The sequence below is a fragment of the Myotis daubentonii genome, chromosome 1 (assembly GCF_963259705.1).
Source record: "Myotis daubentonii chromosome 1, mMyoDau2.1, whole genome shotgun sequence".
In the NCBI taxonomy this organism is placed as follows: domain Eukaryota; kingdom Metazoa; phylum Chordata; class Mammalia; order Chiroptera; family Vespertilionidae; genus Myotis; species Myotis daubentonii.
In genome coordinates, this window is record NC_081840.1 from 130,707,492 (window position 1) to 130,729,162 (window position 21,671).

At 44.7% G+C, this 21,671-nt stretch overlaps 1 protein-coding gene across 7 annotated transcripts in view; it reads left to right on the forward strand.

Moving 5' to 3' along the window:
* The window catches only part of FRMD4A (FERM domain containing 4A), a 335,840-nt gene that overhangs the window by 186,398 nt on the left and 127,771 nt on the right, over positions 1-21,671 (forward strand). For all 7 annotated transcript variants that reach the window (XM_059660122.1, XM_059660132.1, XM_059660112.1 and 4 more), the window contains exon 4: positions 9,826-9,918. In XM_059660122.1, coding sequence (XP_059516105.1) covers positions 9,826-9,918 — 93 coding nt within the window. The remainder of the gene's footprint in view (positions 1-9,825; positions 9,919-21,671) is intronic.

Consider the following 21,671-nt stretch of genomic DNA (forward strand, 5'->3'; position numbering starts at 1 on the left):
GTGTTGATATTTTACAAGCTATTTTAATATTACTTCACTAGAGGCCTGGTGCTTGAAATTTGTGCACAGGGGTGTGGGGTCCCCTCAGCCCAGCCTGCACCCTCTCCAATCCGGGACCCCTCGGGTCTCCGGGATTAGGCCTAAAACAGCAGTTGGACATCCCTCTCACAATCTGGGACCACTGACTCCTAACTGCTTACGTGTCTGCCTGCCTGATTGCCCCTAACTGCCCCTACCTGCCAGTCTGATCACCCCTAACTGCCTCTGCCTGCTGGCCTGATCGTCCCTAATTGTCCCCCCCCCCTGCTGGCCTAATTGCCCCTTACTGCCCCCCTGATGACCTGGTTGCCCCCAACTGCTCCCCTCTGCCAGCCTGGTTGTCCCTAACTGCCCCCCCCCACTGACCTGGTTGCCCCTCACTGCCCCCCCTGCAGGCCTGGTTGCCCCCAACTGTCCCCCTGCTGGCCTGGTTGCCTCAGACAGCCTACTGTTCAGTCGTTTGGTTGTCCTGCACTAACCCCCACTGCTGGCTTGGTCGCCCTATGCAGCCTGTTGTTCAGTTGTTTGGTCATCTCTCACTAACCACCCCGCTGACGGCTTCATTGCCCTATGCAGCCTGCTGTTCGGTCATCCGTCCAGTTTTTTCAGTTGTTACAGCCCCTAGCTTTTTATATATTAGAATTATATTATCATATTATTGATACTAAACCATAGACTTCATTCCAATGTCACCAGTTTTCCCATGAATGCCCTTTTCTGTTCTAAGATTCAATAATATGCAGCCTCTTTTAATTTGAATAAATCTGCTGTGATAGACAGAGATGGTTACCTGTACATGATCTAAATTGTGGTGATACAAGCAAACAATGACATTTCAGCCACCTTTAAAACATTCTGAAACAAAGGAAGAGCCTCATATTAATTTGACACTAAAAAAATTATTTCTGTTTTACTGGAGTTGTGGTTATCAACCTTTGCTGCACATTGGAGTCACCTAGGTCATTTTATAAAATACCAATGCCTGGGACCTGCCTCCAAAATTGTGATTTAATTGGTCTGGAAGGGGACTGAGCAGCAAGATTTTTCTGATATGCATCCAAGTATGAAAACCCCAGTTCCAGAGAGAGGGGAATGGTGGAATAAATTACCTCTGTTTCCTCTCTCCAGATCCAAGAAGAAAAGCTGATTTCACTCAAACTTTGAATATTTGGGGCCAATAATGGCACTTGCCAGGGATCTGAAAGTTATAGACTCTCTCCACTCTTACACAGACTCTGGAAACCTAACATTGTGAGAACCAACTCAGAGAAGTTCAGCTTTAGTATTTAGCCACCAGTCCAAATAGTGTGGCTAGGAATTCCACCTGTTAAGCATTGGCATCCATCATTTAAGGAACCCTATTTTTGCATTTTATTTTTGAAATATTTTCAATGCTTTTGCAGCACCCAAATTGTTAGGTGTTTAAAATTTCAGAGCTCATGGGTCTGATTGTATAATTTATATCAATAAAGCACTATATTTAATTATCTGATTTATTCTCAATCATAATTTTGTTTTCTCTATTTGGGTTTTTTTAAAAAAAACTTTATTGAGGTATAATTGACATACAAAGAAATGCACATATTTAATATATACAATTTAGCCAGTTTGGACATTTGGAAATACACAAGTTTTTAATTTTTAAAATTAAAAGGAAATTGTTGACAGAGAATCTCATCATCAAAAGCTATAACTAAACAATTTTTAGACCATTTAGCAGAAATAGTCCAACACACCCCAAGTTGAAATTATGATTATAATAATATATTTTAATTTGAATCTCCTATCATAAATTTTGAGAATTGTGTGTCAGATGCTGTAAATGAGTATCTCTGTAATGAAAGGTTTAAGAAGTATTTGGATAATTGAAGGAGTAAGTTAAGAAACTTGATCAGCAATCACTGCACATTTTAAAAGCCAGGTACAGTTAGAATGTATTTTCACATACCAAGTAAAGAAATTTCACATGCCAATTAAGGAAGCTCTTACACTCTTACTTAATCACAGACCCCTTTGAAATTTGTTAAGAAGGTACATTCCCTTGCTTCCACAAAAGTTTACACATAAAATAACTTATGCTTAGATTTTTAGAGGGGTTATAGATATTCTAAAGCTAGAATCCTAGTTTAAGCACTAATTAGGGATTTTTTTAATATAACATGCAATGCTTTAATTAATTGAATCATTGATTAGTACTGTTTGGGGAGTCTGATTTATTCAGATAATTAAGGTCCAGTGTTTCTTAATTAATTGGCCTCTCGACGCAATGCCAGGACAAAAGGGCAATGTCCTTGAGTCCTCGTGTGCCCTTGGCTAGAACTGTGACTAGCACTGGCCAGCCATCTGAACAGTGTCTAAGCTCTCCCGGTCTCAAGCTTATCTGCCATTTAAAAATAAAGTAAAAAAGCAGTTTCCCAGTCGTGGAAGAAACAATGACATGTAGCTCTGGGAAAGAAATCTAGTATTTAGAAATAGGTTTGAGATTTCCATTCATTAAATGCCCTGAACCACATGACCGCAGAGAGAATCAGTGCTACACCTCTAACCTGGGTTGTGACAGCTGCTCCTGGAACATGGCATTCACCGTGCATGGCCTCCTCAGAGACTGGCAGACAGATGGCACCCAGCCCTACCTTCTATTTAGTGACCAGAAAGGGATTTAGCAGAACTCTTTCTGTGTGTAGCCAAAATAAAGAAAGAAAGAATGAGGCGATCCGAGAAGGCCTTAGGGAGCCGGGCTTTCTCTTGACTTCTTACTTCGTAAAGAAAGTGTTAGGGTGGAGCTCAGATCCTGCATGAGGAAGAGCAGAATGAATTCTCACTGAAGATTGTTTACTTAGGGCAGGAGCGGGGTCTTTACATGAATGGCCATCCCAGGCTGACAATAACATTGATCTATGGGGCATATTTGAAGCTAACGTCATTTGATTTGAAGTTACTCGTTTCTTAACAGATAATTATTTAGCGTCCACTGTTCAGCACCAGAAATAACTAGACTTTTGACCCTTTGTGTGGCTTGTATTTTTAGTTTAGGAGGTAAATAAGATATAGTGTAGGAGATGCTATAAAAGAAGGCTTGGAGCAGACAAATCCTCCATAAATAAAAAAAAATAAGGCCATAAACTCAGTTGGACCACATAGCCCAAGTTTTAGTCATCTGGTTTCCCCAATATACTCATCTTAATCTTTCTCTCTGCATCTGTCTGGAATCTTTCTCTGTGCGTCTGTCTGGTGCAGGTGGTCTCTCTCTCTCTCTCTCTCTCTCTCTCTCTCTCTCTCTCTCTCACACACACACACACACACACACACACACACACAAACTCACATGCTCACACTCACACATACTCGCAGACCACACACACCCTCTCACATACACACTCACACACTGGAAGACCACTATTTGAGGATTTCTAGCTAAATCAGTACCCTGAGCTGTCCTTGATGAGAACATGCACTTCTGAGTCAGAACACTAAAAGCCAATCATGGTTTCATTTGAAGAGCTCCCACCCACCTCTCCATCTAGGGACATCTGTAAGGATTTCATACTTTTATCTTGGCTTTCCATAATTCCATATGAGGTCAGCTGTCTGCAGTGAGAACCTCTACAAGGCACAGAGCATCCTGCTCCCCTGGGGTCCAAGAATGCTCAGCTCAGTCTTACCATACACTTCCACCCTCCAGTAACTCTCTACCAACAAAGCTCTCTCCTTAAAGCATCTCTATTGAAGGTGCCAACACTTGAACCAGAAATATATTTGTATTATACGTAGAAGCTAAAAGCAATCTGTTAAATAAATGCTTCCAATTTCTGTTGCCCAGAAGCTATTGTGTATTTATTAGTGACCCAACAGTTTGACCTATTGCCACCATAAACCAAATGAGTGTTATCTTACGCAGCTTTAATGATAGTTATCAGTCAAACAATAACAAATACCAAGTGTCTGCTGGAGCATTTTTTTATGTTTGTGCTTTGTTATTAGCAAATGTCCTGATGTGCATTCTCAAATGAAAAATCAATAAGAATAATGAAAACCAAGCTATCCGGCATCTCTTACCTAGTTAAATGGCATTGGGAAAATGCTTCTATGCTTCTTTTACTTCTTTGTTCCACCCTGGTCCACCTTGACTTAAATTTTTAAAAAATTTGAGAAAGAAACTTGATGTCAGAACTGTGAGGTGCCACATAGGAAAGAAAAGGTCCTGGACAGCGAGGAATGCTTGATGCCACTGGGTATAGGAAATACAACTTTGAACCCCATACAATGAGCAGAAACATTTTAACAAGTCTGATTGCAGCCGGAAGTGGTGGTTTCAGAGCTAGGGTTTTCAGTTTGCTTTTTAATCCATCTTTTAGCTTTTGCCCAAATATTGGGCAGATATCATAAGGGGCCTTGGATGAGTCACTTGTCCCTTCAGGGGAGAGATTCTTGGTTACATGAAATGAAGGGAGCTGACTTCTTTCTGCCTCAGGACCCCAGGACTCCAGATGTGGGGAAGCCCCCTCCACATGGATACCAGAGCCCTGTGGGTATTCACATCATGCCGACCCCGCAGAACTGGGCTTGAGGAGTTCAAATAAGGGAGTGGAGAAAGGAAATTTATTTCCTTATTCCATTTAGGGGTGATTCTGGCCTCCTTGTTCTCTCTGCTTGCTGACCATTTTCATACTTTCTAATCAGTTTATTGTTTGATAAATGATAAGCCAATATATGCTGGGGAGAAAGGAATTGCCAGTTAAATAAATCCATTGCTAAAATGTCATCCTTTTAAAAAGTTTAGTATGGGGTAAAATTACCCAGAGAGGGAATCCACCCCTCCATTTGGCCTCCGTGAACATGGATGAAGAAGAAAGGCCCAGGAGCAAACCCAACAGAGTGGTACCTGTCTCAGTGTCCCCTCATGCAAATGTCCCCACTTTGAGGTTCTTCAACAAGTGAACTGTGCCCCTCGAGGCCACGTGGAATTCCCAGCCGCCTGTTGTGCCCCTAGGGTGGGAGCAGGACTTATCTCTTGAGCATCATGAAAAGGTTCTTTCCCTCAGACCATTTATCAAGAATCATTGACAGGCAAAAGAATGCATTTAAATCTATGTGGCCATTGAATGGGTTGCTTTTATGTGTTTTCTTAGATTCTGTATTTATTTAGCACCCATTAATTGCAGAGCCAAACTCACAGTGGAAGCTGCTCACATCTCTCCTGCTGTCCAGAGCCCATACTCGAACCACTCCCTCTACCTAGGTCTCACACACAAGCCAATAGCTCCCCTACCCCAAATCAACCCAGGGCAGTGATGGCAAACCTAAGACACGCGTGTAAGTCATTTTTTTGGTTGATTTTTCTTTGTTAAATGGCATTGAAGTATATAAAATAAATATCAAAAATGTAAGTCTTTGTTTTACTATGGTTGCAAATATCAAAAAATTTCTATATGTGACACGGCACCAGAGTTAAGTTAGGGTTTTTCAAAATGCTGACACGCCGAGCTCAAAAGGTTCACCATCACTGACCCAGGGCCAGGGACCAGAGAGCCAGGACAGCCCTATACCCCTAAGGCTGCCAGAGTTATTCAAACTAGCCAACCTGAGTGGTTTGCCCTTGTCTTGACATCCATGGAAACCCCAGTAAAGGCTCTGCCTGTGCCTCCTCACTCCTCTCCTGCCTCAGGGCCAGCCCTGGCGCTTCCCCTCATGGCCATGCCCGTGGTGGTGTGCCTCTCATTCTAGTGAGTAAGATTCAGTTTTACCTTCCAGGGCATTGGCCTCTGCATGTGGTCACTCAGTCCCCTTTATAAATTAAGATCTGGGCACAGATCCATCGCTTTTGGAGGCAGTCATCCAATCAAAGAGCAAGGGCTTTTGAGCAGCTACTATTTGCCAGGTCTTGTGCTAGGTTCTGGGATATTTTTTTTTAAATGTTGAAGACTTATGACATATCTGGAGAGAGATCATATTTTTTAAAATAACTAATTGTACACGACTGTGCTATAAATGCCTTGCAGACGACACAAACCAGGAGCTCTGGAGAAGTTTGAAAGAAAGCCCAGACTTAGGCAATCAAGGCAGACTTCACTAAAGGTCTATACTGAGCTCAGCCTCAAACAATGGCTATCGTTCAGATAAAAGGATGGAGAGACTGTTCCAATTATGAGCAACAGCGTGATCAAAGTCTTCGTGCAGAGCGTGCATGTGGCGTGTGTGCAGCTGGGCACGCGGAGAAGATCCTGGGAGGTTTGGGACATTTTCAGAGGCAGGAAAGGAGTGGCTGGAGCTTCTTATTCCCCAATAATTAGGTCTCACATTTGTCTTAACACCTTCTAGTTCAGGGGTGGGGAATGTCCGGCCTGTGGGCCATGTAAAGCCTGTGAAATCATTTGGTCTGGCCCTGCCAAGGCATTAGGGGTGAGTTAATTAAATGTTTGACCAAATATAAGCCGGCTAATTTTTATGTTGTTAATCTTGTATGTCCCGAGAATGATATAAACATCCAAATGGCCCTTGGCAGAACAAAGGTTCCCCGCCCCTGTTAGTTGATCAAAAACACTTTTACTTTATGAGGTACAGTTTGCTTTATTTTTCAGATGTAAAAAACTAATGGGGCCGAAACCGGTTTGGCTCAGTGGATAGAGCGTCGGCCTGCGGACTGAAGGGTCCCAGGTTCGATTCCAGTCAAGGGCATGTACCTTGGTTGCGGGCACATCCCCAGTGGGGAGATGTGCAGGAGGCAGCTGATCGATGTTTCTCTCTCATCAATGTTTCTAACTCCCTATCTCTCTCCTTTCCTCTCTGTAAAAAATCAATAAAAAAAAAACATATATATATATAAAAACTATTGGGGGGAAAGAATGCATACACAAAGTAAGTTCTATGGACTGCGGGAAATGCCGCAGTAGAGGTGTGCCCAGGGTGGGTGATGTGAGAGTCCTGTCCCAGGCAGGTGTGTGTGTTGGGGGGGTGCGTCAGGGAAGACTTTCTGGAGGAGGCACAGGAGAGCTAGGTCTAGAAGGATGGGTCGGACTTCGCTGGGTGATTAAGGAGAGGAAGGGCATTCTAGGCAGAGGGAACAACATGAGCTAAGGCACAGAGGTCACCATTTTCAGTATTACCAGAAACGAAATTGGCACTCCTGCCTTCTCTTTCCAGGTCTGTATTCTAGTTGGCTGGGAATTTATCCATTTCTGGAAGAAGTTAGTTCAGTCATTTTACTTTAAAAACTTTTTTTGGTTAATCCTCACCAGCGGATATTTTTTTTCTGTTGCTTTTTAGAGAGAGTGGAAAGGAAGGAGAGAAGGATAGAGAGAGAAAGCAGGAAAGATATGAGAGGGAGAGAGAAACATTGATGTGAGAGAGACACATCAATTGGTTGCCTCCTGCGCATACCCTGACCAGAGCCAAGGATTGAACCTGCAACCCAGGTATGTGCCCTGGACTGGGAATCGAACCTGCAACCCTTTGGTGCTTGGGCTGACACTCCAACCATTGCACCACACCAGCCAGAGCTTAAAAAATGTTTTCCTGTTATTTTTCACCCTTACTATATTCAGAGAAGAGTAACCAAAAATGAAAAAAAAAAAGTTTATAGAAAAAAATCTATTTCCAGATGGAGATTCTCAAAAGAAGGGGAAAAGAGCAAATCCAAACATCATCCCTAGGCCACAGGTGTGGGCTGAAGTGAAAGAGAGATTTATTTTGTGTGTGTGAAAGATACATTTTAAATGAATTTTTAAAATAGAGATGGGAGCTCTTACTGTGTTTTCTTTCATTTTTTGGAGGCCAGCATGTGCTTGATGGAGCAAACATTGTACTAGGGCAATGCAGACAGCTTTTGCTTCTTATCTTCCACAGAATAAGTGCCAGCCTTCCACATGTGTCTGTGCACTCTAAACATCGGAGTCACATAGCACCGGGCACCTGAAGGGGTTTTGTACAATCAGTTGTGTCTGTTCAACCTGAGTTTACTAAGTAACCGTGATTATAGGGCTCCAGGATGCTGGACTGAGGTTGGGTGAGGAGAGGAGAAAAAAATGGGTAGACTTTTCTGCACATACTTGTAACACGGCTCTGCCTCACTCTTTAAAGACCAACGTCCTCACCGTGGTCTCCAAGGCCACAGGTGCTGGTCTCTGCCTCTCTCCAGCCTTACCCCTTCCTCCTCACATGACACCTCAGGGCCTTTGCATATGCTGGCCCTTCTGCTTAGAAAGTGATTCCCCTTCCTCTTTGCTGAGTTAACTCTTTTCATCCTTCAAATCTCACTCAAACGTCAGGAGTGCTTCTCAGACCCCCAAACTAGATCAGATCCTTACATGTTCTCATAAGTCCTAATACTATTAGTTAGTATGTAATTAATTGTGGAAATAGTGGTTGAGTGCCTCTGTATAAGCATATAAACTCGAGGGAAAAAGGGATCATGTTTATTTTGCTCCCTGCTTTCTCTCCAGACCCTTTGTCAGAGAAGGTGGTCAGTTGACATTAATGAAAAGAAGAGATGGAGGGAGTGGAGGAAGAAAGGAATGCACAAGTCCCTCCATTTGTATATCAAGTATCTGTGGTTCACTGTTTAAAATAGCTATAATGAGGTACAACTGACATGCAACAAATGTTACATATTAAAGTATAAAATTTGATAAGTTTTGACACATATGCACCAATAAACCCCCCTTCATCAAGATAATGAACATAATCCATCACTCTCCTAAACTTTTCTTTATGCCCTCCAACCCTTCCTTCTCACTCCCTCCCCAGGCAACCACAATGCTTTCTGTCATTGTAGATTAATTTGCACTTTCTAGAGCTATTTATAAATGGAATTACAGAATTTGTACTCTTTTTTTAGTCTGGTTTCTTTTACTCAGCATAATTATTTTGAGATTCATATATGTTGCTGTGTATATCAGTAGTCTTTATTGCTGCATAGTATTCTATTACATAATTATATCATAATTTGTTATACATTCCTCTTGTTGATAAACATCTGGATTGTTCAAGTTTTGAGCTATGAAAGATAATGTGTCTCTGAACATCTGTGTGTAAAAGTCTTTGCATGGCCAAATGCTTTCATTTCTCTTGGGTAAACACCTAGGAGAAGAATGGCTAGCTCATATGGTAGATGTAACTTATAATTTCTTATGAAATTATCTGTTATTGGCTTTTCAACCCATCTGCTTCCAGCAAGATATTGTGAAGTTGCTGACATGTTTCTAAAGTGTGTTTTGAGTCCTTTGGGAAAAAAGCTGCCCACAGCCAGGTAGAAAGGGAATTCAGGACGAGAGGGAGCACAGTACCCTTTAATTTTAGTGTAGTCTAAGAAATGGACGGCAGGTCTCCAACTCCTGACTTTCTCTTTTAATTTTTTTATTGATTTCAGAGAGGAAGGGAGAGGGAAGGAGAGACAGAAACATCAATGATGAGAGAGAATCACTGATTGATTGCCTCCTGCACACCCGCTACTGGGGATCAAGCCCACAACTCAGGCATGTGCCATTGACCAGAATTGAACCCGGGACCTGTCAGTACACAGGCTGATGCTCTATTCACTGAGCCAAACCAGCTAGGGCTCCGACCCCTGACATTCTGAGTGTCAGTCTCCTCCCTTGTGTTGCACGGTATCTCCCACTCATGCATGTTCCCTAGGTCACTCCTCTGGGTTCTTCAAATATTGAACACTTCATAGTGAGGCAAAGGTCCATATTCAACTGTGATCCAGCATATTCTGCTCTACATATACCTTTGTTACAAGAAATTCTATAAAATCCAAAGCCCTAATCAATTTGTCTCTATTTTCCTCAGGGGACACTTAAACTGGCTCCAGCTGGATCGAAGAGTCTTAGAACACGACTTTCCCAAAAAGTCAGGACCAGTGGTTTTATACTTCTGTGTCAGGTATGTACCCCTGGTGTCTCTCTTTTTCTTTCTTCTTCAGAAAAGTCTGAAAGGGTAGAGTGATCAAAAGAAAGAGAAATCAAGTTTGTCGTGGTTCATTATCAGGAATAGAGGTCCTGGAGTAGCTACATTTCCAATAATGTAAACATAGGGCGTGAGTATGTGAGGCACGTCAGTGAGTGTGTGCATGACACACGTGTTTGTGCTCTTGCATAGGCTGCTTGTGTTAAATAATGAAATGAGCCTTTTTTTTTTTTTGCCTTTTCCGGGGACATACAGCTCAAACTAAACTGAGTCTCTTATAATAACACAAACTCTTGGGTTCTGTTTTGGTGGTTGTTTGAAGCTACATGACAAAAGCTTGTATATTATTTCCATCTATTACAAGTGCCTCTTGACCTTTTGAAACTTACCAGTTTATCCCAAACAGGAGTAGTTGAACCCCAGCAGTAAGCCACAGATCAGTACAGTTCCCAGTGATGGGTTATATGGCAGAATATATCAGAACAATGGTCATTTTCTGTTCACTAATCTATTATAAGTTTTATTTTGTAACTACCGGGAACTAGATTTGCTTCTTGTAGTTAATATTTGAAACAATCTCAGGAAATCCACCAGACTTATCACATTGTTTTGCAAAATGTTGTGTGAAGCCAGAGGGGTCATGTCATGGGTTCTGGGGCAAAGTACAGATGTAAGCAAAGTCAGAATCGCAGCCCCAGGTGGTGGAGCCAGAACCTCTTATAAGGTTTCTGTCAAAAACCTTCATTGAAACACAATCGTAGAGACATTTAGGGTGAATGGCTCAGTCTTCCAGTGGACAGTAGCCCTTCCACCCATTCCCTGGGCCCAGCTCTTTTAAAATATGTGAACAGTACTCCAAGAGCAGGATATGTGATTTAGAATTCAGTTCTTTTTTTGTTGTTAATTCTCACCCAAGGATATTTTTTCCATTGATTTTTAGAGAGAGTGGGAGAGGGAAGGTAAGAGAGACAGAGAGAGGGAAGGAAGGAGGGGGGGGAGACATTGATTGGTTGCCTCTGGCATGCACCCCTCCCCCCGCCAGGGTGCTGGGGATCAAATCTGCAACCCAGGTACCTGCCCTTGACCAGGAATGGAGCCTGTGACCTTTTGGTGCACAAGCTGATGCTCCAACCACTGAATGACACTGGCCAGGGCAACAATTCAGTTCTTAAAGAGCACCCCAGGAGTGCAGTTTTGGACGTAGCCATCCTGATACCACAGGAGACACTAGAAGGGACTAAAATCAGAGTTAAGGGCCTCATTTAACAGGCAGGAGTGTGTATCTTTACCACAGCTGGTGGGGTAAACTTAAATTTGCATTGAATGCTTTTTTCACTTAACAGCAGCTTACATATCAGAGCTAATCTCAGCCATTTTCATTATTGATGGGTATGATTTCAATGTCATGGTCTTTTTTTGGTGCAGATTTATTTCCCCCCACTTTTTCAAAATAGCAGTTTTACTGAGATATAATTCACATACTGCACAGTTTAAAGTGTACAATTAAATGGTTTTTAGTTCATTCACAGAGCTGTACAACCATCACTACATTCAATTTTAGAACATTTTCATCCCACACCCTCCCCCTGAAACCCATTAGTAGTCATTCCCATATCTCCCACCTCTCCAGCCCTATAGGCCATCACAAATCAACTTCCTATCTCTGTACATTAGGGCTATTCTGGACATTTCATAAGAATGTGATCAGATAATATGGAGTCTTTTGTGTCTTCTTTCACTCAGCATGTTTTTGAAGTTCATCCATGTTGTACCATGAATCGGGACTTTATTCCTTTTTATTGCTGAATAATATTCCATTGAATGAATATGTCACATCGTATTCCTCCATTTATCAATTGATGTTTTGTTTCTACTTTTTTACTATTGTGAACAATGCTACTCTGAACATTCATGTGCATGTTATTGTGTGAACGTGCTTTCGGTTCTCTTGGGTATATACCTAGCGGTAGAATTTCTGGGTCACATGGTAGCTTGGTGTTTAGCATTTGATAACCTTCCAGCTGTTCTACCAGGTGGCTGCACTAGTAATGGATGATGATTCTAATTTTTCCACATCCTTGGCAGCACTTGTTGTTGTCTGAACTTTTGATGATACCCATCCTGGAGGGTATGAAGTGTTGTTTTATTGAAGTTTTCATTTGCCTTTCCCTAATGACTAATGATGTTGAGCATCTTTTTATGTTTATTGGCCATTTATAGGTCTTCTTTGGAGAAATGTCTCCAGATCATTTGTTCATTTTTTAAAAATGTATCTTTATTGTGGAAAGTATTACAGATGTCCCCTCAATGTTATGTTCTCTTGAATGGCGTCTACATTTTCTCAGATAAGTGGAGAAGTAACTTTATAAAGTAACTAGAGGCCTGGTGCCTGAAAATTTGTACACTTGAGGGGGTCCCTCAGCTCGGGAGTCTCGCAGTCTGGGAGCTCTCAGGGGATATCCGACTGACTGCTTAGGCCCGCTCCCTCTGGGGAGCGGGCCTAAGCTGCAGTCTAGCCTCCCTCTGTAGGAGGCGACTGGCAGGCCGATCAGGGGACAGTGCCAGCTGTTGAGCAGCCGGCCCTGCCCCCCCATAACCCTGCCACTGCTCTCCCCCCCCATCCCCCTGTCGCCATCCCCTCCCTCTGCCTTGGCTGGCCTGATAGCCCTGCTCGCCAGCCCCACCCCCTGCCAAGCAGTTGTCCTGCTGTTCACTCAATTTGCATATTTTGCTTTTATTACATAGGATGGAAGGAGGCTGAGCACACGTGCCATGCATTAGGCTGTCTCCTCCTTCCTGGGGCTTTGCAACAACATTCACCAAGAAGAGGATGTGCTGGTCTGCTTGCACATCAGGCCTCTTTTTTAAAAAAGTATTTTATTGATTTTTTACAGAGAGGAAGGGAGAGAGAGTTAGAAACATCGATGAGAGAGAAACATCGATCAGCTGCCTCCTGCACACCTCCTACTGGGGATGTGCCCGCAACCCAGGTACATGCCCTTGACTGGAATCGAACCTGGGACCTTTCAGTCCGCAGGCCGACGCTCTATCCCAGGGGTGGGCAAACTTTTTGACTCGAGGGCCACAATGGGTTCTTAAACTGGACCTGAGGGCCGGAACAAAAGCATGGATGGAGTGTTTGTGTGAACTAATATAAATTCAAAGTAAACATCATTACATAAAAGGGTACGGTCTTTTTTTTTTTTTAGTTTTATTCATTTCAAATGGGCCGGATCCGGCCCGCGGGCCGTAGTTTGCCCATGGCTGCTCTATCCACTGAGCCAAACCGGTTTAGGCGTCAGGCCTCTTTTTAAGTGTCTGTGGTGAGCCAAGTTATTTGTGAGTTGGAGGAACCCAGCCTTGGAGGAAAGCTTGGGGTGCTGTGAGGTTGCCAGTTGAAGGGTTTGTCCCTGACAATATGCAGATGGTTTCAGGTCACTCCGTGCTGACCAATGTTGACAACAAAGAGAACCGGGATGGGGTGACGAAGACCCAGCAGTGCTTCTGCCATCGGCTCGCGTGTTCCTGGTGGGCCACAGCAGGCACCTCACAGAACGCTCACTCCTTAGGAAAAACTCTCCAAATACCCACTGGGGGACAGACCTCTAACAGCACTGCCACAGGCAGAACTTCTCCAGCTCTGTGCAAGAGCCGATCTTTCCTTTCCGGAGAGCCAAAGGTTCCTGTTGCCCGTTGCCTCTTGGCCACCTGAAAACTTCAAAGTCAGCAGGTCCCAAAGCCAAAGCCATTGTCTTTCCACCCTCTCCCACTTCCCAAATCTTCTGTGGTTCCTTCCGGTCTGTGATGTCATTATCCACTCAGACATCTAGGCTTTCAATCCTGAAGTCCTTCTTCCTCCAGTTCTTGTGTGCATTCATTCTGCTGCCACTTCCAAAATCTCTCTGTCCTGCCCTCTCCTCATCTGTCACCCGATCTATTGCACCCGCCTCCCAGGGTAGGTGTCACCTGGGCACCAGCTATGGAGGACCCTGGCTCTTGGAACCCCCACGACCCGGAGTCCCCACTTTTCAGCTAGCTGAGCAGCATAGGAACAAATGCCGATGGTTTGTTTTGCCTGAGAGAGGAGGCAGGTGCTCCTATGTGGGGACGCTGACCTTTCTAACAAGAGCAGCCCCTGCCCAGCATCCATCACACAGGCATACCTGGAGGCAGCCTGACTCCAGTCCCTCAGAGCTTCCCTGCTTTTGTTTAAACATCTATACATTACATCTGTTTAACACGTGTACGGTTAGCCTTTGTGGGATAAAACCACCTGATGAAAGAGACCGTGGAAAATACCGCTGCCATAAAGCCAAGTTTTAGGAATTCATCGAGTGGAAATAGTAACCCTGTGTGACCGAGGGTCTGAGTTTGGGCTGCCATGCCAGTCTGATTTGTTATTTGGCACTTACATACTCTTCCTCTGTAAGGCATATTCAAAAACAAAACATCTGTGAGGGTGAGGGCAGAGTTACCGCCTCCATTCAACTGAATAGGAAAAACAAGATCCAAGTATATTGAATAATGTGACTTTGAACTCAGAGAATTCTGCTTGAGCCTCTAAGCCAGAGTTAAGCCTTTTAAATGAGATTTCTTCCTCAAGAGGGCCTCAAGCAGTGTGACCTGCAGGATTCAGGTCTAAGAGCCCCACTTTCATCGACCTGCTCCCTCCAACTCATCCATCAAATCACCAGGAATGATCACAGTGGCTTCTGGGTCTTAATAATTGCCTAAAAGGGAAAAAGGTCAGAGAGGATGGGACTGTCCATTTTTCAGGATGATTGTTAATCTTCACAACAGCCCTCGAAGCAAGTACTATTTGTTATTCCGAATTAAAGATAGGAGGTGGGTGCCCAGGAATATCAGGTACGTTCTCCCCAATCATGACTAGTAAGTTAAGGCATCTCTTCAGGTAGATCTGACTCTAAACCTTGGGCCCTTCCCCGTTCACCATGCTGCCCGCCTTGTAAGTGACAAGTGACACTGTGACTGTCAGAGACCACCATGGTCCCCGCCCCGCTTTGCAGAGAGGGCCAGAGGCACCCGACTCAAGATCTGTGACCGGGGCTCATCGTGCTTTCCACACCTGCCATGTCTGCGGAGCCAGCATCCGGCAGAGATGGTGCTGAGGACAGGTGCTCCCAGCACTGGGTGAAAGGCGCATGGAGAGCAGTCCCCCGGGCCTGGCATTCCCGCAGCACTGCAGACTCAGACACCATTGGCAGAGCATCCCTAAAGGGGAGACCACAGTCACAAAGCTTTGGCCTGTGGGAAACTCCACATGGAGTGAAGAAGGGACATAAATGCATTTCCCCCAACTTCTGAGGTGCAATCAGCCATGCCTGCTGTCATCTCTTTGCCAATTCAGTCCAAACCCAGCTATGCACAATTGCAACCACTTTCTTACCCCGGACCTCCCCTCCCCTTGCTGCTTGGCACACATATATACATGTGTGTACACATATAATCATGTATGTGCAGTACGCACACACACACACACACCAATCACACACTTCTTTTATTTCTAATCTTTGGCTGCTGAATGTAGTCACAAGCGAGCGGGGTGGGGTGGGGATGTGGTGGTCACACAACTGCATGTGGGCACATGAATGATTGTGACTACTCACAGAGATCATCGATTTTTCTAGCCAGTTCTGTTCGCGTGCCTGCTCAGGGCCTCTGCATGCCCACAATGGCTTTCCTTCCCTCTTGCTGCAGACTCCATACCAGAAGCTCACCCCCGTTGCTCCAAGGAGGTAACATTGCTTTATGATTTTGCAGAAAAAACAAAAGCTAGTACAGTGAGCTCCATCAGCCTTCCATGCCCTTACCCACAAACTTAATTGTACCTGCCTCAACTCTGTGGCCTTCTCACCCACCTACTGCACACACACACAGGAAGAGGAAGAGTGACCGTTGTCCCATCATCCAAGGGTGGCAGGTTCACGTGTCCTCCAGGCCCAGTCCCTTCACCACCTCAGAGAGCCTGCCCCCTCTCATCTCTTCTCTCCTTTTCTCTTTTTAAACAACTGCTTCTCCGTGGTTCCCTCCCCCCACGGCCACCTCGCTTCCACCCTAACAGAAAAAATTCCCACCCTGACTTGCATCCTCCTCCAGCTGCCACGCTGGGCTTCCCCTTCAGTTCACAGCAAAGGTCCAGAAGATGGGTCTGCACTTCCCACATCCCACAGAGCCCATGCTGTGTGGCCTCAGCTTCTGGTCCCATCACCCTACGGCCAGTGGAGGCGAGGACCCCAATCCCACAGGTGCTTCTCTGCCCGCCTTTGCCTGAATCAAATGATGTCAACTTTCTGCCCCCAAACTTACTCTTCTTCCTGTGGCCCCTCCTTGTCTCTGTCATTGACACCATCACCCATCCAGCCTCCCAAGCCAGAAACTTGGGCATCAACCTTTATGTCAACCTGCTCTGTCCCACCTGCTCCCTTCTCTACTCTGAGTCACTGATTCCTGTTATGTCTGCATCTTAACTAACTCTTATGTCCATCCCTTACTCTCCATGCACATACCCGTGGCTATAATTAGTGCCTTCACAAACCTCTCCTGGTTCTGAAATCTCTGTGCTCATCTTTGCTTCTGATCTTGGCCCCTTCAGTCTCTCCCATAAGGTTCCCATGGAGTCTCTTTCCAAAAATTTCATCTATTCTCCTGCTCATAATTTTCCTGGACTCCCATTGACACACTAAGGATATCTTTGGCACGTCTGATGTGATGCGACTTCTGCATGCCTGTCCATCCTCCTCTTCCCCACCCGTTACTTCTCACACACTTTATAGGCAGCCCAGTGATCACTGTATGACTGAGATCCCACTCAATGAAAGACCTTTGTTTAGCAGTGGTTCTCAACCTGTGGGTCGCGACCCCTTTGGCAGTTGAACAACCCTTTCACAGGGGTCGCCTAAGACCATCCTACATATCAGATATTTACATTACGATTCATAACAGTAGCAACATTACAGTTATGAAGTAGCAACAAAAATAATTTTGTGGTTGGGTCACAACATGAGGAACTGTATTTAAAGGGCCAGAAGGTTGAGAACCACTGGTTTAGAGCCATGAGGCAGGCTCCCCAAATTGAAGAATAATGACCCTCTGAGAGTGTTTACCAGGCAGGCTTAAGAAATAGGTCCAGAAAAAAAACACAAGGGAAATTTACCAACCCACCTAAGGAAGTCTCTTGTTTTGTTTTGTTTTTTGTAAATCCTCACCCCAGGATAATTTTTAATTGATTTAGAGAGAGAGAGACATTGATGTGACAGAGACATTGAATGGTTGCCTCCCATTCGCTCCCTGAGGTTGTATGGATGACACTCCAACCAACTGAGCCACACATCCGGGGCTCTCTGCCTTTTGACAGACACAAGTTTGTGCTTAGAATGTGTCCTCCATGTCTAACTGTTCCTTTAATGGTGTCTTCTCCAGCCAAGTGTCCCTGGAGCTCTGGTCATCTTCCCTGTTGATAGGAAAACAAATGGGGAGGAGATTTGTCTCCTCAAATGTAGACTTTCACAAACAATGAACTGAAGTGGGCACTAGGAAAGAAGGAAGAGGAAGCTTTAATTCGGGGGAGGGGATTTTAGAGGCAGTTCATGGCCCGACTGCGTGTTTCCTGACTGGTGGAGACACCAATTGCTATTTCCTGTCACTCACAGGAACATGGGTGTAAAATGAGGTGCCTGCTAACCAGAACTTGCTAGGTTCCAACTGGGTGTCCCAGTTAAGATTTCTGTGCCGCCGAAACCGGTTTGGCTCAGTGGATAGAGCGTCGGCCTGCGGACTGAAAGGTCCCAGGTTCGATTCCGGTCAAGGGCATGTACCTGGGTTGCGGGCATATCCCCAGTGGGAGATGTGCAGGAGGCAGCTGATCGATGTTTCTCTCTCATCGATGTTTCTGACTCTCTATCTCTCTCCCTCTTCTCTGTAAAAAATCAATAAAATATATTAAAAAAAAAAAAAAAGATTTCTGTGCCATTGAAATTCTAACCATCAGACATTGGGCCGCAGTCTCACTTACCCTTCTCATTGTGATTGCTCCTTTCTGCTATGAAAAGTCAGCTTCCCAAATGTGACATTTCCATTCATTACAAAATGAAATCACTGGTCCATTTAATTAACACTTGCTCTAAATTCTCAGTGATTCCCAGTGTGAGGGGTGGATGTGAGAGGGAAGAGGAGGAGCGAGGGGCCAGAGGGGGGACCTGGCAGATGCCGTCAGTTGGACAGTGTTTGGTCCACTGTAGCCGGAGGCTCCCATGACTTCAGGGCCTCTTGCGTATGTAATGTGTGCAAACACATGACTTGGCGCATATTTAGTCCTACCTCAGACAGTGTGATAAAACATTCCTGGTTGGGGTCACCTGGGCCAGGTTTTGTGTGACATTGCTCATGGAGCCCAAAGAGCATTCTTGGCCCGGTGTGCCCTTGGCTAGGGACACTGTTCCCTTCGCCTCAAAAAGAAGCCCTAAGATCCAGTCCTGCCCAGTCTGCTGAAGAACCTGTTAAAGTGTAGGTTTCGTTATGGATCAGGTACAGTGAGGCCAGTAGACCAGGAGACAGCCGTCATTGAAAAGGCAGCTTGCTACTCGGAGTTCCCACAGGCACAGAAGCACCAGGCCAGGTGGACAGGGAACTGAGGGCAAGAGCCTCTGTTGTTTCTGGGGGAGGAATGGGGGAGGATTGGCTACTTTGAATAGTTTCAGAGGACTCGGGCTGAGGGGCTGCCCCAAGTTGTTCGTTCCTTGCCCTGGAGTGATGAGGGTAGGCGGGTCTGGCCCTGAGTGTGAGAGCCCTGTGGAGGAGGCCGGAGTGGGGTGGGCTCTGGATGGGTTGGCTTGTGTATGAAGGGCATGCTCCCAGGTGAGTCCTTTACTATCTCTAGGAATAGGCTAATGCTGGGAGGGTGGACCCTCCAGAGTTAGTGAGGCCCCAGATGTGGGTGTTAACCCATGGTTAGTACAGAACCAGACTTGGTGTTTCCATTCAGATTCTCTGATTCTATAAGAAAATGCTCATTTTGGGGGGTTTACCCTGAGACCTGGAATTTTCTTTGTGAAAGAGGTGGTAGTTAAATAAATCAACATCGCCACCTACTGCCGAAAAGGAATACCTTTGACAAGGCTCTCGGAAAAATAAATCAGGACTGGTTTTTGTGTGTGTGTGTTTTTAATAAAAATCGAAAATCTCTACTGTGAACTGAAACCGCCATCATTTGCCATTTCCCCAGAAGTTTCTCCTCCCAGGGGCGCTGGGCCTCGGGATGTGCACTGAGATGCCGGAGGCCTGTTTCTCTCTATGCATTTTTGACTCACTAGTTCCCTAGCACAGATGGAAAGTTCAGGATGAGTTGAATATCCCCGGTTATAGAATAATAATATGACAGACCTGGAACTCACAGGGCTTTCCAGGCTGTTTCTTGGTGATAAAGGTTAACAGGAAACTGCTTTACAGTTTGTGTCAAGAGGAGATGAATTGCTTTCTTCATGTGAGAATATGCTTGTTATTTCCTCTACCTTCCTGCCTCTTGGACAGCCAGACAACACAGAACTCGGTGGAAATGAGTGTTGTTGCAAAAATAAAAAGGTAGAATTTGCCATCTCATTTCAGTTTTCCATTATTGGAGAGTTGAAAATGGAATTGTTGTTTCCTTAATATACTGGTGAGAAAATGGGAGCTGGGGAGACAGAATGTCTTCACTCCTAAATTCTCAGGAATGAAAACAATCCAATAAAGCTATAAGTCATTGCTTTGAAATGAAGTTACTTCAGAACCAACAGGTTTAGACTCACAATTATTATTACAGAGCTCAGCTCACTCGCTGTTGAACTCAAGGCGCCTCTGCTGTTGTTTGGCTTTAGGAGTCAAGGCGGGCAGCAGCTCTGCTGAACAACTTTCCATGGTAACAGTGAGGGAGGGGCCAGGGCAAGGGCTGGATGTGGAATATAAAACCCCGTAACCTAGACTTTTGTGACATCTGGGAAGCCAGGTATTTCTTCTTCCTGCATTGCCTTCATTGCCCATTTCCCTGTCCAGTAGAACTCCCGCCAATGGTGAAAGGAGAGTTTCCTTCACAGATGTGTAGTGAGCTCATGTTTGTGCCAGGCACTGTAGTGGTGCTGGAGAGGCACTAGGACCAGGAGGGAACAACAGCAGCCTCCTTAGGGAACTTCCCAGGGGACAGAAAATTACAGGACCCTGAGGCAGTGCCACAGGCAGAGGGTGTCCTGGGAAAGGAGGCTTCTGTGGGGAGAGAGTGGAATCAGATAAAATGTGTGGTGGTCCTGAGCCAAGGGCTGGAGTGAGTTAGGGTGTGGAGGATTGTTTGGGGGACCAGTGAGAGGAATAGCTTGAACAAAGGCAAAATGCAAGTTTCATCTGTAATAGCCACACCTGCAAGGCACCCAGCCGAGCTGGCATTCTTCTGAACCAGTAGAGTGGGATCCAAGGCTTGTCACCTTTCCTCTTTCTCTCTGGTCCCCTCCTCTCCTGTCCCTTTACTCCCCAGGGTTTCCCCCTCCCTTCCTTCCTCCCTTTTTCATTTTGCTATTCTGACTACCCCTTTCCAAAAGCCCTTTACAGTGGATGTAGATTTTAATTAAATCAACTTTAACTTATTTTGCTTTGAGATGGAGAATTTGCTACTGTTTTGCAAGTCTCCATTATTATGGAACTGAAAGTTATACAACTGGACAGTTCTTCTGAGACCACCACCACGGATGCTACATGGAGGCATCCACATCCTATGGCACCTGCTCCGGGAGGCAGATGCCTTCAGTCATTCATTCATTCACTCATTCATTTACTTTTGTGGGGTAGGAGGTGTGGTAGAGATCAACCAGCCTTCTCTTTCCTAGGCTTTGCAAGAATGGGGGCCATACAGTGATTTCCAAAAATTCTGTAGATTCTTTCTTACATGATGGTAATTGTATTGATATCTGTTGATTGGAAATATCTGCTAATACTTTAAGTGAATTTAAATTTAAATGAATCTGTAATGTATTACAATAGCCTCCATGCACATTTGAAAAATGATGGAACACATTGTTTAGTCAGTATGTAGAGACAAAAGATTGCTAACTGGGGGGCTGTGGACTTGACCTAGCATATGGACATGTTTTGTTTGCTTTATATAATGTTGGTTTGTTGTTTTTTGCTGTTGTTATTGTTTTAATCTGAATTAGATTCCTGTACCTAAAAGCAGTAGATTTCTTAGATAGAGAACTGCTGACCAAGCCCTGCTGTCTCCTTTTGCAATCTGGGAAAGAAGCCCAGAGAGATTGTTACTTGCCCCAAATCACACTGAACTGGGACCAGATCCCTGGCCTCTTGACTTCTTCCCCAGGATCCTTTCCATCATCTTGTAATGCTGTTCTAGAACATTATACCATTCTTTTCTTCTCTTTTCACCTGCAGTCCCCTCTTGGTATCCCCAGTTTCTGTGCAGCAAGTATCCAGGGCCCCCCAAGAGTTGTCACACCCATTCAGAGCTTCTTCTCCTCCAAGGCTCTTCATTTCAATCATCTCCTCTTTCCCTTCTCATCACAGCGCCTACTCTCTTAGTGCAGACGATCCTTATCTAATTAAGGGATTTAATAAACTCCAAAGTCAATGTGTAGGCGCACTTAATGTAAACTTAAATAATTTCAGCATGTTTCATCCTGAAAAACAATCCATGAACTCCATCTGGATAAAAATTCAATTCTTGTTTGGCTTAA